This window comes from Colossoma macropomum, unplaced genomic scaffold (genome assembly GCF_904425465.1).
Source record: "Colossoma macropomum unplaced genomic scaffold, Colossoma_macropomum, whole genome shotgun sequence".
Taxonomy (NCBI): domain Eukaryota; kingdom Metazoa; phylum Chordata; class Actinopteri; order Characiformes; family Serrasalmidae; genus Colossoma; species Colossoma macropomum.
Window position 1 is genome coordinate 52,904 of NW_023494851.1, and position 17,097 is coordinate 70,000.

General features: G+C 41.0%; 1 protein-coding gene across 1 annotated transcript; it reads left to right on the plus strand.

Annotated features, from left to right (window-relative positions):
- The first annotated feature begins 7,541 nt into the window (after window positions 1-7,541).
- LOC118800314 (olfactory receptor 52K1-like) lies at window positions 7,542-8,546 on the plus strand. The gene has a single exon (XM_036560516.1). It carries the CDS (start codon window positions 7,554-7,556, stop codon window positions 8,544-8,546), a length of 993 nt encoding a protein of 330 aa, XP_036416409.1. The 5' UTR covers window positions 7,542-7,553.
- The last annotated feature ends 8,551 nt before the right edge of the window (window positions 8,547-17,097 follow it).

A 17,097-nucleotide genomic window follows, 5' to 3' on the forward strand; every position in this document is an offset into this window, starting at 1 on the left:
GACTGAACATGAGGACACAAATGTATGAATATCCTTAACCATAGTTTCCCACCAATAACGTTGTGCAAGTAGATTGTGAGTTCGAGTCTCACCTGGATGTCCAGAGGTTAGTGCTGAATGAGCCCAGGTTATGAGTTGGTCACGGAAGGACTCTGGTACATATAATTTCTGTGGAGGGCATTGGCTGGGGACCTCTATACCTGTCAGTGCTCTTTCTATCTCTTCATCCACCTCCCATCGAATCGAGGACACCAGCTATCCTCTTGGTGAATTCTGGATAGGGCCTCCGCCTTGGTGTTTCGAGAGCCAGGTCTATAGGTGATGTTAAAATGGAAGCGTGAGAAAAACAAGGACCATCTGGCTTGTCGCGCATTTAGCCTTTTCGCATTATGAAGTTATTCAAGATTCTTATGATCTTTTAACACCGTGAAAGGGTAGTTCGCTCCCTCTAACCAATGTCGCCATTCCACTAAAGCCAATTTAACAGCCAGTAGTTCTCTGTCCCCTATACCTTAATTTTTCTCTGCTGGTGACAGTTTATGCGAATAAAACGCTATGGGATAGAGCTTTTGAGGTGACCCAGTTCTCTGTGACAGGACTGCTCCCACCCCAGTTTCTGAGGCATCCACTTCGACTATAAATGGTTGGGTTGGATCAGGGTGTTGCAGAATGGGAGCAGTAGTAAATGCTTTTTTGAGTTCCTGGAAGGCTTTCTCTGCCTGTGCGTTCCAGGTGATCTTTTTGGGTGTTCCTTTCAACAGTGACGTCAGAGGGGTTGCGATGCTACTGAAGTTTCTAATGAAACGCCGATAAAAGTTGGCGAAACCCAAAAATCTTTGGAGTTCTTTCACCGAATTGGGTGTGGGCCACTGAACTACTGCATCGACTTTATGATCATCCATGATAACCCCTTGCTGACTTGTGATATACCCCAAGAATGATATCAATTGTAAATGGAATTCACATTTTTCGCCTTTTAAAAACAAATTATTGTCCAGAAGGCACTGAAGAACTGAGCGGACATGTATGACATGACTCTCAAAGTTGGGGGAATACACAAGAATATCGTCGAGGTACGCAATAATGTCCCAGCATGTCTCTCAGTACATCATTAATGAATGCTTGGAACACCGAGGGGGCGATAGAGAGTCCGAATGGCATCACTTGATATTCGTAGTGCCCCCTGGTGGTCACGAAGGCCGTCTTCCACTCATCTCCCTCTTTTATCCTTATAAGATTATATGCACTGCGCAGGCCTAGTTTAGAGAAAAAACTTGGCCCCTTGGAGTTGTTCTAATGCTACCGGAACCAAAGGAAGTGGATAGGGGTAGGGCTTAGAAATCTGATTAAGGGCTCTGTAGTCGATGCAAGGGCGGAGTCCACCATCTTTCTTTTTAATAAAGAAAAAACTAGAGGCAATAGGGGAAGTAGAGGGCCGAATAAACCCTTGGTTAAGGGCTTCCTGAATATACACATCGAGAGCCTTCTGCTCTTCTTGGGTCAAAGGGTAGACTCAGGATTTCAGGAAAACAGGATCTTCTATAAGTTCAATTGCACAATCATAGGGTCTATGAGGGGGTAGCTCAGTAGCTTTCTGTTTGTTAAATACCTCTTTAAGGTCTAAATACTCAGGGGGAATGACAAAGGTGCCATCTGCGTTGGGGCTTTCAATTGAGGTGGATAAAACAGACAGAGAAGGGGGTGTCATGCAGGAGTGTTTACAGTAATCTGACCATTTAGTAATGGTGTGTTCAAGCCATGAAATGGTCGGGTTATGCTTCTCTAACCACGGGAGACCTAGTATTACTTTGAATTCGGATTGTTCTAAAACCAGGAAAGATAAGTTCTCCTTATGGAGGGCACTTGTCTGCACTTGAAGAGGTGTGGTGACCTGGGAGACGGAGCCGACGCCCACTGGTCCTCCGTCTAACGCGGCCACTTTAAGTGCGTTCTGGAGCCTCTCCACCGGAATCTTCATCTGCTCCACCAGTTTAGCGTTAATAAAATTTCCTTCTGCCCCGGAATCGATCAACGCTGAAACAACAAGAGATTCGGGATGACAGTATATAACGATGGGTAACAGAACAGATTTAGAAACCAACCCCTTTGTGGGCACACTCACCACATTAGCACGTGGAGTTTACTGTCCAGGGGTCGGCGCCTTGCTTTGTTGTGGTCTGGCTCGACACTCGCGTACTTGATGTCCCGCTTTCCCACAGTACAAGCAGAGGTGATTGGTCAATCGGCGCATTCTTTCCTCTTGTGACAGCCTGGATGAATCACACTGCATAGGCTCAGTCGATTCTACAGTCTCTGGCGTGAGGCGGAGTCGAGAGATCGGTCTTCGGCTGGTTCTCTCTCCTTTAAGCTTAACACGGTGGTGCAGGAGATGGTCTAACTTTATAGCTAGGGTGATTAGTTGATCGAGAGTTAAATCATCATCTTTACTGGCTAGTTCACTCAAGATCTCGGCGTTCAGTCCCTGGCGAAAAGTTACCAATAGAGCTGCCTCATTCCATCCACTGCTTGCCGCGAGAGTGCGAAATTCAAGGGAGTATTCAACCACTGACCGATTTCCTTGACGTAACTTTGATAGCAATTCTCTGCTTATCTTACCCTCGTAGGGGTGATCAAACACAGTTTTAAATTCTTTAATGAACTGAGCATACGACAGGCGGTGTATCTGACTCCAGCTGGCAGTGGCCCATTCAAGAGCTTTATCAGCTAATCTTGACACAATAAACGAAATCTTAGCCTGATCAGAGCTAGGTGGTGAATTGTCAAAATAAACAGAGCATTGAAGTAAAAAGCCTCGACATTTATCTGGGTCTCCACCGAATTTATCTCAGTATCACTCTATAATGAATCTCACGATTCATTATAGAGTGATACTGTACTGTTATGCTGTATGGTTGTGATTATATTCCTTTCAATATGTTCACAAAATGTTGTTGAACAGCTTCTATGAACAGCGCTGTAATTTGAACTGTAGATTTTAATCACTAAGGTGTCTGCGCAGTCTCACACGTTCCTGCTCTAATAATTACTTCTTTTTCCTTTAGTTGTGTGCCTATAATTGTAACCCGTTAAAAAATGCAAATATAACAGCACATTGACAAACTGTTAAAATAATTATACATCTTAATGGGTATTTAAAGAACTGATGTTTGTGTGCAATGAGAAATTAGTGTGGTAATAGGAAATGTTTAAAGTGTTAATTCTTATTCATGTTTGATACAGTATTTTCTTGATGTCTGTGGCAGCTAGCTAAAAGGGAGGATTTGGGGTTAAAATCTATTGGCCTTTATCAAAGCATGTTGGTACCTGTAAAAAAAAAAAAAAGAAAAGAAACTGATCTGCTGTCTTTGGGTATTGGCTTATATACTGGATTGAAAAGACTATTGATGATCGATTGCTCATGCCTGTGTCAGCCAAGAGGGGGCGCTCTCGCGGTGCCTCTGTTCATTCGCTAAAAAGACAGAAGAGAAAGCAGAACGGAGAGTTTGTCCTTTAATTATCTTCCCTTTTACAGGTAAAAACACACAAAGCATAAACATTTCTTTCTAAGAACGAGTTGAATCCAGTACATAGCCATACTTAATGTGTGTTCTGTGTTCTGAAAAGCGTTTTGTACGTAGTTAAATATGTTTGTTGTGAGCGGTGAAATGGCTAAGCGCATAAACCCCCCATGGTTAGCAAAAGACCACGAGGCATGCTGCGTGCTGCGTCTGATTAAAATAGTGTGTGCGAAAGCCGAATACGGTTGGTTAAAAAAAGTAGTAACTTACATACTTCTGAATGTCAGATTGCAATGGTTGAAACATAGCAATTTACACATTATTGTGGTTGCATTCTGGTTTATAAGAGTTATTACAATTGACATGTTAATCCAGTCTTTGCTGTGACGAGCTTGCCTGTTTTTGTTATATTTTTGTTTTCATTGATTTCATGATGAAAAGAGAAAAAGTATGAATGGAAAATACTGAATTTGGCACATGTAATGTAAGCATAAGCTAGATGTACATCTTGTACAATATGTATTTGAAATTCATTCGCTATAAAGACAGAGAAAAGAAAGCACAACGGAGAGTTTGTCCTTTAATTATCTTCCCTTTTCCAGGGTTACTACATAATCACATCCTAAAAACATTTGAGTTGGTAAAACCTGACATTATTAAAGCAGTCATATAAAATACTAACCTAATCAGATCCAGATTTAATGGCCAAGTATGTTGACACACACAAGGAATTTGGTTCTGGCCACTGGTATCTCTCTAGTATTAAATGCAATGCACAGCCAATGTGCAAATAATTTAGAAACAATGTACAATATACAGTGCTGTGACAAAATATTTGCCCCCTTCCCAATTTCTTCTATATTTGTCACACTTGAATGTTTCAGATCATCAAACTGCTTTTAATGTTAGACAAAAGTAACTCAAATAAATATGAAATGCTGTTTTAAATGATGATTTCATTTACTGAAGGAAAAATGCTGTTCATCACCAACTGGCCTGATGTGAAAAAGTAGTTACCCCCTTAGCTACTAAATCAACCAGTTAACCAAATTCAGTTGACTACTGAGTTCAGTTTCACTAACCACTGTCAGACCTGCTGAATCTACACATCACTTAAATAGAGCCTGTCTGGCAGTGTGAAAAAGGCTCGAAGGTCTCTAAAAGCAGCACATGATGACATTCTAAAGAGATTCAAATACTGATGCGAAACAGTCAAATCTACCATCTGAAAAGGGTTACAAAGCCATTGCTAAGGCTCTAAATTTCCAGCAAACCACAGTGAGAGCCGTTATCCACAAATGGAGAAAACTTGGAACAGTGGTGAAAACCCAGGAGTGGCTGGCCTACCAAAATTTCACCAAGAGCGCATTGACAATTCAGCCAGAAGGACCAGTGATGGCCTAATGAAAGAAACTGCTTCTGTGTCTGGTAGTCTTAGTGTACAAGGTTCTCTAGTGGCTGCTGGAGGGGATAAGTTGAAAAAGGTTGTCCCCAGGGTGCGACAAGTCTGTAATGATTTTCCCTGCTGTCCTGCAGGGTGGGTAGGGGAGCACCAATATTTTTTTCAGCTTCCTTTACTGTTCCTGTCCTGTTTTGTGGCTGCTCTGAACCCAGCTATGATGGATGTGCACAGGACAGATTCAATGGCTGCATTGTAGAACTGGTGTAACAGCTTGTGTGGCAGACCCAACTTCCTCATTTGCCACAGAAAGTACATTCTCTGCTGGACCTTTTTGAGGATGATGTTGGTCTTCCATTTCAGGTCTTGGGAAATTCCCGGTAGTTCCCGGAAACTCAAAGCTCTCCACAGTTGACACAAGGCTGTTGATTATTATGAGGGGGAGCAGTGCTGAGGGGTGTCTCCTAAGTCCACAGTCATCTGTCTCCAGAAAAACTGGCTCGCATCCACTTCACATATCTTAAGTGCAGCCTGAGTGTCAGGGCGAAGGGTCAGGGGGTTGAAAGAGGTGTGAGGGGGCTGATGTTGTTGAGTTGAAGTGATTGAGGGGCGTGAATTTGTCCCTCTCAAACCTGCAACAGAAGTCATTCAGGTCATCAGCCAGGTCTGTGTTTGCCTTCGCAGTGAGGGATGGTCCTCTGTAGTTTGCAGTGTCTGCAAGACCTCACCACGCTGATGCAGCGTTGTTGGCTGAAAATCTGTTTTTCAGCTTCTCAGTGTAGCTTTTATTAGCCACTCTGATCTCCTTTGTCAGTGAAGTTCTGACCTGTTTGTGCAGTGCCCTATCTGCAAGTCTGTAGGCACCTGCCTTACATATTCATACACATACTATTTGTTGTATTTTGTTAAAATAAGTCTTCAGGGCCAGAGTGAGACTTGTTTTAAGACCAGTAGTTACATATAGGCAAACTTCATAGATACAATTTCAAAACACAGTGATGTCCAGCAGGGTCATTACAGGGTCATCAGGCTATAGGCTATTCCTAACAGTAGTGCAGTTATCACCCTGTATTTCAACACTTCCACCCTGATACAAAGCAATAGCAATCAATCAGAGAGCTGGATTCACACAATCAAAACCAACACTGCAGCACTTGCACTGTAAATCATACGTCCATGTACCACAGACACAACTTCTATGCAGAGAAGATGATAAAGCCAAGTTAAAATCAGAAAGTTGAGCTGTACAAAGATGAGAAAAAACACAGCAAACTTAAACCTAATTATCATAGGTAAAAGCATTTTGCCACAGCAGGCATGAAACACGTTGGTCCATTTACGTCTAGCCTGTACTGGACATATAATTAACAAGCAAGTCTTTTCTCTTCTCTGTTCTCTGACAACAGCAGTTAGAGGGTTTGTCATGCTACTCAGTAGTGGGGTCAAGACCACTTTGCCAAAAATGCATCAGCAAAAACTCAACAGTATAAAATTATGTACATCAATGAGTGATTACAAGGTTTTAGGTATTTAGGTATTATATGAATAATAACAAAAGATTCAGGGAATCTGGAAAGAATGTGCGTAAAGGACAAGTAATGCAAAGTAGTCTACTTACACTTATATGGCTATCCAGCATCTACAGGGAATGGATGCATTTTATTTATCTAGTGCAATGAGTCCCACCACCTGATACTAAGGATCAGATTTTTGAGTGATTTACTGTCCATATAGTAAAGTGACATGCAAAGCAGCAAATGCTTCAGAAAAAACAAATATAGTTAGAAAGAAGTCATTAAAAAGACAATATAGGTGAAACATGCCTGAGTGTCTAAACATTTAAAGCCCAAAGGAATAAAGCCGGGTCATTTTTATTTTGGCTGTCCAGAAATAACTTTACTGAAAATCATATACTTTTTTGAGATAAAAAAAAATGAGGACTTATACTTTGCAAAATGTATCTCAGTAAAAGTAGCAGTTTATAGTAGTTCATGTTATTGTCATGTGAAACATATACTTTATATATGTTGATTAACATTTATTAACGTTATAAAGTGTTTAAGTAAGATGTTATGAATGTGTTATCTAGACACCCTTCAAGTAAAGTGTTACCAATGGAATATTTTTTTTTTAATTGTGTGAAAATGATGTACACATTTGAATTAAAGAATTTCAGTCCATTACTTCTTTCAGACTTTCATATTATGGTGCCAATTTTAAATGTCTTCTATTTATTGTATATAAATATGATAATTGGTCACAGGAATCTACATTGTATAATTAGTCTCAGATGACTAAATTTCATGCACTGTAATTAGTTTGGCTCCTATCAAGATGCTTTACTAAATTAGTGTTACTTCCATTATAATAATACCTCTGGAGATCTTTCTGGGCTATATATTTTGAAAGAAGGATGAGTTCTTTGAGGCTCTTAGTGTTGACCTCTCTCATTATATTAACTACAAAAAACATTCCCTGTTTACTCTACAACATTTAAACAAAGGATATATGGAAATGTCTCCAATACCTGATCTTTAACTGAAGGCAGTTTATGGTTAACATTACATTCACAGCTGGAATAGAGTGCCTCCCAGTGAGAACAGAGCACAAGCAAGCGAAAGAGGAAGACGAGGAGTATGCAGAGCTCCACAGCTTTAATGCGGAATGACTCTCTGATTCATCCTCCAGGATTTTTTATAATTGGGTTGATCGGCTTCCCTTACACAAATATATATGTTATTTTCTTAGCTCTTATTTATGTCATAACTGCAATTTCTAACTGTTTTGTGATCTGTATCATTTGTATGGACCATCATTTGCATGTTCCCAAGTTCATTGCAGTGGGGAACCTGGCAGTGGTTGATCTGGTCCTCAGCACATCTCTCATCCCCAGTATGATTAAGATTTATCTTCTCAAAGACAATTTCATTGAATATAAATTGTGCTTAGTGCAAATGTACATGTGCTATGCCTTTTTAACACTTGAATCATTTTCTATCGCTATTCTTGCTTTTGACCGTTTAATTGCAATTTGTTTACCTTTGAGACAGAACTCCATTAACACCACCACCACCATGACTACTATAGTAGCTGCAATGTGGACATTAAGCCATGGAGTCACTATTGTCTCTACTTCAAGTATGACGTACCTGTCTTTTTGTAATTCAGTTCAGGTGAACAGCTATTTCTGTGACTACGCACCAGTTTTCAGACTAGCTTGTAATGATAATTCTTTGCAGTGGACCTTCGCCACAGTCTTAAGCTCAGTATGTATTTTTGTACCACTGAGTTTCATAGTTCTGTCTTATACATGCATTTTATTTTCTGTGTTCCAAATGAAAAGTGTGGAGAGCAGGTTTAAGGCTCTGGCCACATGCACAGAGCATCTTATACTTGTGGCCATTTTCTATATTCCCATTCTGGTCATTTTTATGATTGGACTTTTCCGAGTTGGGATTAACCCAGATGTGAGAATAGTGGGTTTGTCACTATCTTCCTGCATCCCACCCTGTACAAACCCCATCATCTACTCACTAAAGACCAAAGAGCTCAAGAGGAGAGTTAATTTTCTCTTTCAAAGAACATTTAATATTCAGAGACATTCTGTTCATCCACTTCACAAAAAATAAACTGATACTGGCAAATTAAAAAGTGTTTTAAATGTCCAGAAGTGTAACGTTTTATGATTTTGAATAGAAAAAAAGCAGAATATTTGTTATGACTGTCCATGAGCATTTTTATAGCTGTAGATTTAAAAAGCATTATTTTTATTATCCATTTTTTCATCACCTTGACAATGTAAGACATCTACATGCAACTATAAAGTTATTAGTTGTTTGATCATCCAAATGCAAGAGCCCCCACTTCATTTCCTCAGTCCCATAACTATTTAACTTAGAAGGGTGCTCTTAGAATATTTATGTAATATACCTGTAATGAAATAATGTGTTTGTGCCTTGGGACTATTGTAAAATCAACTGACTGACAGTGCTAATTTTAGCATTTGATAGAACACCAGATTCTTTTTGCTTTGCTGTGTTTGTGCTCTGCCTAAAAACTTCATTAACATCAATCAAAAGATGTTTACTAAGCCTCAGGGGGGCCAAGCCATCATTTGTATTTCACGTATTAAAGGGACACTTTTCAAAAAAATCAGGCAAGCTAATGCAGAGCAGAACTCTCTCTCACTGTACTTCTACCACTATCAGATACTTTGCCATCTTTTTTATGCAACTTTGGAATTGAATATAAATGGTATTTCGTTGATTAATCAAATTAACCAAATACCACTTTCAAAGCAAGCAGTGTTGGCATTTAGCAGTCAACAAAGCATGAACACTCTTAAGTAAAGACAGCTATCCTGCTAAAAAAAAATCCAATGGCTATTAAAGGTTGAACTGAGTCTGTTCTTTCCAAGGTGAAGAATTTTCATTTGACTGACCTAATAAAATATATCTTTATTTAAAGTTGCCAGTTTTAAGACAAATTGTACTTGGTGTTATCAGTAGGTTCTGGTTCTGTCAGTCATGGTCCCTGTCATGATTCTGTTATTACAAACTACTTGCATACTGGTACAATTACCAAAAACCTAAATGCTTATTTGAATTCCCACTTTATTTTTTTAATCAATGCCCTATATAGCTGTTATCTCTGATTCGATAGAAAAAATGATCAACGTCCTTTAAGAGTGAGGGCTGATTGCACAGTGGTAAATCTAAACGGTTCCAAATGTTATGACATCACCTGGAATTCAAGGCTGCTGCCAATGTAATGCAAAAGCGAAAATGCGAATATCAGCAAGCACTGAGCGAGTCTTTGACTGTCACTCTATGATATAAAACTGGAAATTGCTGTGAGGAGAGATGAAGTAAAAGGAGCGATCTGGACCCTGAGAGAAAATAACTTGGTGATATCCATAGCACAAAGTTGGACTGACAATTTGGAATTTGTTTTTGTTTATGTACCGTACATTATGAGAGATGAGAATGAGTGCTCATAGCAAATAGTCCTGCACAGTGAACATCATTCATTAAGCAGTTTTAATGATCTCTACAGCTCTGGGTTGGTAATGTAGAGCAGCGTTTCAAGTACAGTGAGGGAGTTTTCCTTGTGTATAGCATACAAAGCTGTGACAGGCTGTGTCATGTGGGGCAACAGGGCTAGAGTAAGCTGAAGACATCCTTCTGGAAACCATACAACCTGTGTCTCCTAGAGAAGATGCAAAAGAGCTTCATTAAAAACAAAATACTAAGTGCAGAAGAGAGAGTGATGGTTGCTTTAGTCCCACACGGGTAGTGTGGCGCTTACAAAGTATGAAATATCTATTCTGTATCACTGCACTTTGGTGTTGTTTGTTCATTTAACGCGAGTTGCGTCTGATAAACAGAATACACTGTCAGTGTGTTTGCTGATGCCAGTGGAAGCAAGTTTGGTAGATTTGTTTTAGCACCTTCCAAAGAATCCTACTGAAGCAGAGTTTCAAATGCAAGTTAATGGCAGATTCAAATACTTCTATTTAAGTGGAGTAAAGATCAACGCTTGGACAACAGGCTTTTTCAATCTCGGGGGTGAGTTAAGATGGCGGAGTGAGCAGTTGCACATAAAATAAGAATTAACTTATTATTTTATCTGATTTAAGCACATTAACAGTGTGGGCAGGTTTTCAAGCAACTTTTAAGTTTTATTAAGTTGGTGTTACATAAAAAAATGCAGTATAGAAGACTACAGTTTAGCCGCCATTCCGTAAGTTTGTGAGAATGAGGATATTGCTGAGTTTGCTGTAATTTCCACACTTACTCACAAAGCTGATGAAGCAATCACCTCACAAAAACAAAGAGGTAACAAGAAAGCCAAAAAAGAACTGACAGAGTCGACAGTTATGAAGTCCAAGCTGATCGAACCAAAACCTTTGAATGCCAACTAAAAGAAAGTGCGCTTGCCATTGTGAACATTCAAGAGACCAACAAATTCAGTGCTGACAGTATGAAATAAAATAAATAAGTCATCCAGTCTCTAACATGTCAAGTAGAAAGTGCTGCAGAGTGAAAGTGCTGTTTTAAAGGAGGCCTGTTTGGAACATGCTTGCTACAAATGAAGATGGGGGTTATGGCTGCACGGCTTCCCTCAAGTTAAAGAAGAAAACACAAGGGATTTTATCCTTCAGCTACTCACAGAGAAACTAAAAGATATGGTGGACACTGTCCATCTTCTGGGCCAAAGAAGAAGACAACCAAAGGAAAATTTGTAAATGCTCAGTCTGCCTTTAACTAACACTCAATTAAATAGAAAAAACTTGAAATTACATATGAAAGATTCTATAAAATCTATCCCTAAACCTAAACCTAACCTTGACCTCAAGGCAAAATCTATACCTATCCCTAAACCTCACGCTAACCTTAATGCTGTTGATAATAAACTGAGTATTATCAGAAAGTTTATTAATAATTTAAGTGTCTGTAGATTATCTATAGGAGACCATCCAAATAAATTGTGACCAAAATCTCTAATTAGGAATGCAAATTTCTAAGTTATAGATTAATTGTTGGTAATATTAATATGCAGGTAATTAACTTTACAGCAAATGATTGGCTTGCTGGAGGTCACATGTTTAAGATCATCTTGCAAGTGATATTGCAAAAAAATATATACAATTCAGTGAATAATGATGGCAGTTTTTGCTCAGGAGCATGACACGTGCATAACCAGAGACCCTCCCCCAGATCTGATATGATTGGCTTACAACGTATGAAGTCTGATACGATATGGCTCCGGTACACGGTACACAGCCGTTCCACTGAGGGCAGCAGAAGCCTAAACAGTTGAAACTTGCAGAGAGTGGCGTTGTATCGGTTGCACTGTATAACTTGTGTGTATTGCACAGAAAGTAATACATTACTGCCCCCTGCTGTATTTATGTGGTATTATGGGACATTAAACATCAAAGTTCAAAGGAAAAGCACAGAAAAGGTAAAAAAGAGACGTAAAATCAATGGGAGCCTATCCCAGCCGTCATTGGGCAGAAGGCAGGATACACCCTGGACAGGTCACCAGGCCATCGCAGGGCTTAGAAACAACACTTCTTTACTTATTCTAGTCTTATTTACTCTTATTTATTTATTTATTTATTTATTTTAAATATTAGCCCCCTTTCACTCCTACCTTGTCAGTCCACCTTGTAGATGTAAAGTCAGAGACGATAGCTCATCTGCTGCTGCACAGTTTGTGTTGGTCAGCCTCTAGTCCTTCATCAGTGGTCACAGGATGCTGCCCACAGGACGCTGTTGGCTGGATATTTTTGGTTGGTGGACTATTCTCAGTCCAGCAGTGACCCTGAGGTGTTTAAAATGGTCTCCCATCCAAATGATACCTGCTTTGTTGTGGTGAAGTGGGGGTCCTGATCTGGGGCTTATAAAGTAAACAGAGAAACAGATGGACTACAGTCTGTAATTGTAGAATTACAGTGTGCACTTATATGGTCAGTGGAGCTGATGAAATGGACAGTGATTGTAGATACAAGGAGGTGGACTAAAGTGTTCGGTTGGTGTACACCTAATTGGAAGGGGCAAGGTTCCTGATGAGGTGTTTTGAGCTAGAATACCTAGCCTCATTAAAGCAACATGTATGCATAAATGAACTGTTGAGGTGTAAACACACACACACACACACACACACACACACACACACACACACACACACATCATCTAAACCGCTTATCCTTCTGGGTCGTGGTGGGGTGCTGGAGCCTATCCCAGCTGTCATTGGGCGGAAGGCAGGATACACCCTGGACAGGTCGCCAGTCCATCGCAGGGGAGGTGTATCTTAATCTCGATAGTTTCTCAATTGCACCAGGCACATCTGTAAAAAGTCTTGGTGTCACGATTGATCCCAGTCTGGCCTTCGATGAGCATATTACCAATATTACCAGAATAGCTTTCCTCCACCTGCGTAACATCGCTAAATCAAGAAATGCACTGTTGCTACAGGATGCAGAAACGTTAGTTCACGCCTTCATCACGTCCAGGTTAGATTACTGTAACGCTCTGCTTTCTGGTTGTTCCAGCCAAAACCTTAACAAGCTTCAGTTAGTCCAGAACGCTGCAGCCAGAGTTCTCAGCAAAACCAGGAAATTCGACCACATTAGCCCAATTTTGTGTACCTTACATTGGTTGCCAGTTAAATTCCGCATTGAGTACAAAATTCTTCTACTGACGTATAAAGCTTTGAATGGCCTTGATCCTCAGTACCTCAGTGACCTTATTTCCTATTATCAACCGACACGCCCACTTAGATCACAAGGTGCTGCTCATTATTAGTACCCAGAATAAATACTGTTACGTCAGGGGGAAGAGCCTTTTCATACAAAGCCCCCCAGCTTTGGAATAGCCTACCAGTCAGTGTTCGGGACTCAGACACAGCCTCCATCTTTAAGTCTAGACTAAAAACTTACCTGTTTAGTCGAGCCTTTGGTTAATTTGTTTTTCTAACTATGTCCCTCTCAACATGTTTAACATACATGGAATAGTTTATGCCAGGGCCAGATTGAAAATCTGGACATGTGAACTTATAGGTATTACATAAGCAGCAACATAAATACTTAAAATGGGCAGATAAATTATGGTCACTAATATAAGGTGGGCAGGTTTTCATAGCTTTGGTTTGCTCAACTCCATGAGACATCTTAAGCAAAGCAAAACCAATAAAGAAATACGACAATGTTCTAAAGATGAATGGAATGAAAACCAGTACAGCAGTACAGATATCCCCCATTATGATGTTTATAGAGTTATCATTATATGCCAGTCTGTGGATGGGGTCATGATCACAGAAATAACTGTCAGCAGAGGTAGATCTACAGAAGGACAGTCAGAGTTAGAGAAATAATAGACACAGAAAAAAATCCACATAACACCAATGATCAGAGTAATTGCCGCTTTGATAGAATGATGCCTCAGAGGAAGACGTACAGCAACCACTCTGTCATATGCCAGAGCAAGCAGACTAAGAGACACCAAGGCCAGAAAAACAAAAACAAAAACATATTTGCCAGACAGTCTTCATATGATATGTACTGATTCTCAAACAGAAACCCTCTTGTCACTGGGGTGGAACCCTCAAGGGTACACATCAGTACCTTTAGTCATGGAACATAAATGTACCATAATCTGTCTTTCTAAGCTGTACTGATTCCAAACACCCCATCTTGTCTCCAGACTTTATATTTCATTGTTCTGTTTTAAAACATTAGGATATAAAAAAGGTACAAATATGTACAACCCCATTTCCAAAGATGTTGGGACACTGTGCAGAAGGTAAATAAAAATAGAAAGCAATGATATAAAAATCATGTAAACCAAATGCTTAAAGGGAAATAGTGTCTTTCTACAACATATCAAAAATAAAACTGAGAAATTTTATTGTAAATACATGCCCATGAATTTGATGCCAACAACACATTCCAACACATCCACTAGCTGGATGAGCTGCCAATTGGCTGAATATGATACTGTTTCTAATAGCTAGAGGATAAGGTTGAGAAGAGATATTTTTGAATTCCTTTTTGTTTGAATGATGTATCTCACTGATCGCTGAATTTCTTAAATTATTACAAAATGAATGGTGAAAATAAATTTCATTGAGATTGTGGTGCACTATCTGTAGTGAATTTCTCCATACAGCATTTGGTGTTGACATTCAGTTCTGTATTTCTGGAAGCCTTTCATGACCTCACTGAAAAAGGGGAAGAGATGTTGTACTATGTGTGCATTATGTAGGTTCTCACTGTCCAAAAAACTAAAATCTCCAAAATGGTAATTTTGAGATGACAAAAATATTCATTACTTTCAATGTATAATAATGCAAAGTGGTTTTATTCTAAGCTATTTTGGACCATTTCAATGGTGTTTGCATCATGAAATTTTCACGCAATGTAAAGGGCATATATACATACATGAGCTTCTAAAATGGTAGAGTGACCATTACACTTAAGACTTTCTAGGCCCTGATTAGTTGGAACAGGGAAATACCTAAACACACAGAGCAGAAATACTCCAGGGGCAACTGGGCAATTGAATTATACATTTATCTGTCAATCTGCCACCTTTCTCAAGAATTTTGTTGTTCCCTTCACTAACATTAAAACTACTAAATTTAACATGAAATTGTAGATCATGTCTATATAATGGTTTAATTCTAATATTTGTCCTAATAATTTTTTTTTTTTTTGGTGAATGCTTTAGTTATAAAGGTATTAAATAGGAGTTTCTTTGACATAATCTAGGCTGTGGGATGGGTACCTACTGCTTGCTGCGTTACGCGACCGGGCGGGTGCAGGGACGAGGTTTAATGACCCGAAGGACCGGGCTCTCCTACGTGTAAGAGGGTCCAGGTCTCGCGGATCTCCTCGGCTACGGTCCACGTCGGGGCCCCCGTCCGGACCCTCAGTCCTCCGAGGCTGGGGCGGCTTGGGCGGTGGCCTCCCCGGCGCGGTGCCTTGGCTGGCACCAAGCAGCCGGCTTAGAACTGGTGCGGACCAGGGGAATCTGACTGTTTAATTAAAACAAAGCATCGCGAAGGCTCTCAGCGGGTTTTGACGTGATGTGATTTCTGCCCAGTGCTCTGAATGTCAAAGTGAAGAAATTCAACGAAGCGCGGGTATGACTCAATATTTCGAGGCCGGATTGGGCACCCAGTCTCGAATGAGCATAGTAAACACATTGTGACCCCCCCTCAACATGGTAACACCCGGGCCATGTCCTGAATCTCAGGGTGGCTAAGAGGGGCAGCCCATGCTTGTCGCATTACGCGAGCTGGTCAAAAGAAATTTCAGGCCCGCCAGGGGTTAGGCCACCGTCCAGCGCTATGTGTGCCACTATGGACGTGTGAGTTCCTCCCCAACTTTGCGGGCCAACCCAGTACAGTGTAAAGAGAGTCCTGGACAGCTCTCAGTATTGTGCAGGCTTGTATGCATTGTCAAGATGTCAGTCTGGTGAGGGCAACGTCCTGAATCTCAAGACGGCTAAGAGGGGCAACCCATGCTTGTCGCGTTACGCAAACTGGTCAAAAGACATTTCAGGCCCACCAGGGGTTAGGCCACCATCCGGCGCTATGTGTGCCCCTATGGACGAGTTCCTCCCCAACTTTGTGGGCCAACCCAGTACAGAGGGTGCCCACCATTTTCAAAGGGGCTTTATCAAAGCCCCGGGATGTTCTGAGAACATCGAGGTACTGCAAGGCCTCATAAGACGAAGCAAGGAAGTTGCAGCAGTATTCGTGGACATCGCTAAAGCATTCGGCTCCATCTCTCATGAGCACAAATGGCATGTGCTCTGTGAGAGAGATGTGTATACCCATGTGATTGGAGTAATCCAGAACTCCTATGTCAGCAGCGTGTCGACCATTGAGATCAGAGACCAGTCCACCTCCGACATAAGTTTACGGGTGGGTGTAAAGCAAGGAGACTCATTGTCACCATTGCTTTTCAACCTAGCTATGGATCCCCTCATCCATACACTCGAAACCAAGGGATAAGGGATCAGCCTCACAGACTTGTCTGTCTCAGTACAGGCTTTTGCAGATGATTTGGCGATTGTGAGTGATTCATGGCAGGGGATGGTATCCTACCTGGAAATCCTTGAGGATTTCTGTGGGCACAGTGGGCTGAGGCTTCAGCCTACCAAGCGTCACGGCTTCCTTATCTTGCCTATGGCGAGGTTCTGGTGCCTTAACGTCTGTCCGCAGTGGAGGGTTCAATGATAGGTCTCGAAGTGGCAGTGAGGTACCTGGGGGTGGCAGTCACCCTGGCTTGGATTTAGGAGGCCAGATATAGCCCAACAGATTTCGGATTGGGTGGATAGGATTGGCAATGCCATGCTCAAGCCAACCTAGAAGCTTGCTATTCTGGTGAGGCATGCCATAGCTAGGGTCATTTATGCTGCTGATCACTGTGATCTAGGAATGGGAAAGCTGAATGTCGCAGATAGGATCATCAGGAAAGCAGTGAAGGACTGGCTGCACCTTCCATGTCTACCTGTGACGGGCTCCTGTATGCACGTAACCAGGATGGTGGCATGGGGGTGCACAAATTGGCCTGTCTGATCCCTTCCATCCAAGCAAGACTTTTGTTTCGCCTTGCTGGTTCCTCAGATGTTATAACCAGACGTCTTATGAGCACTAGAGAGGTGT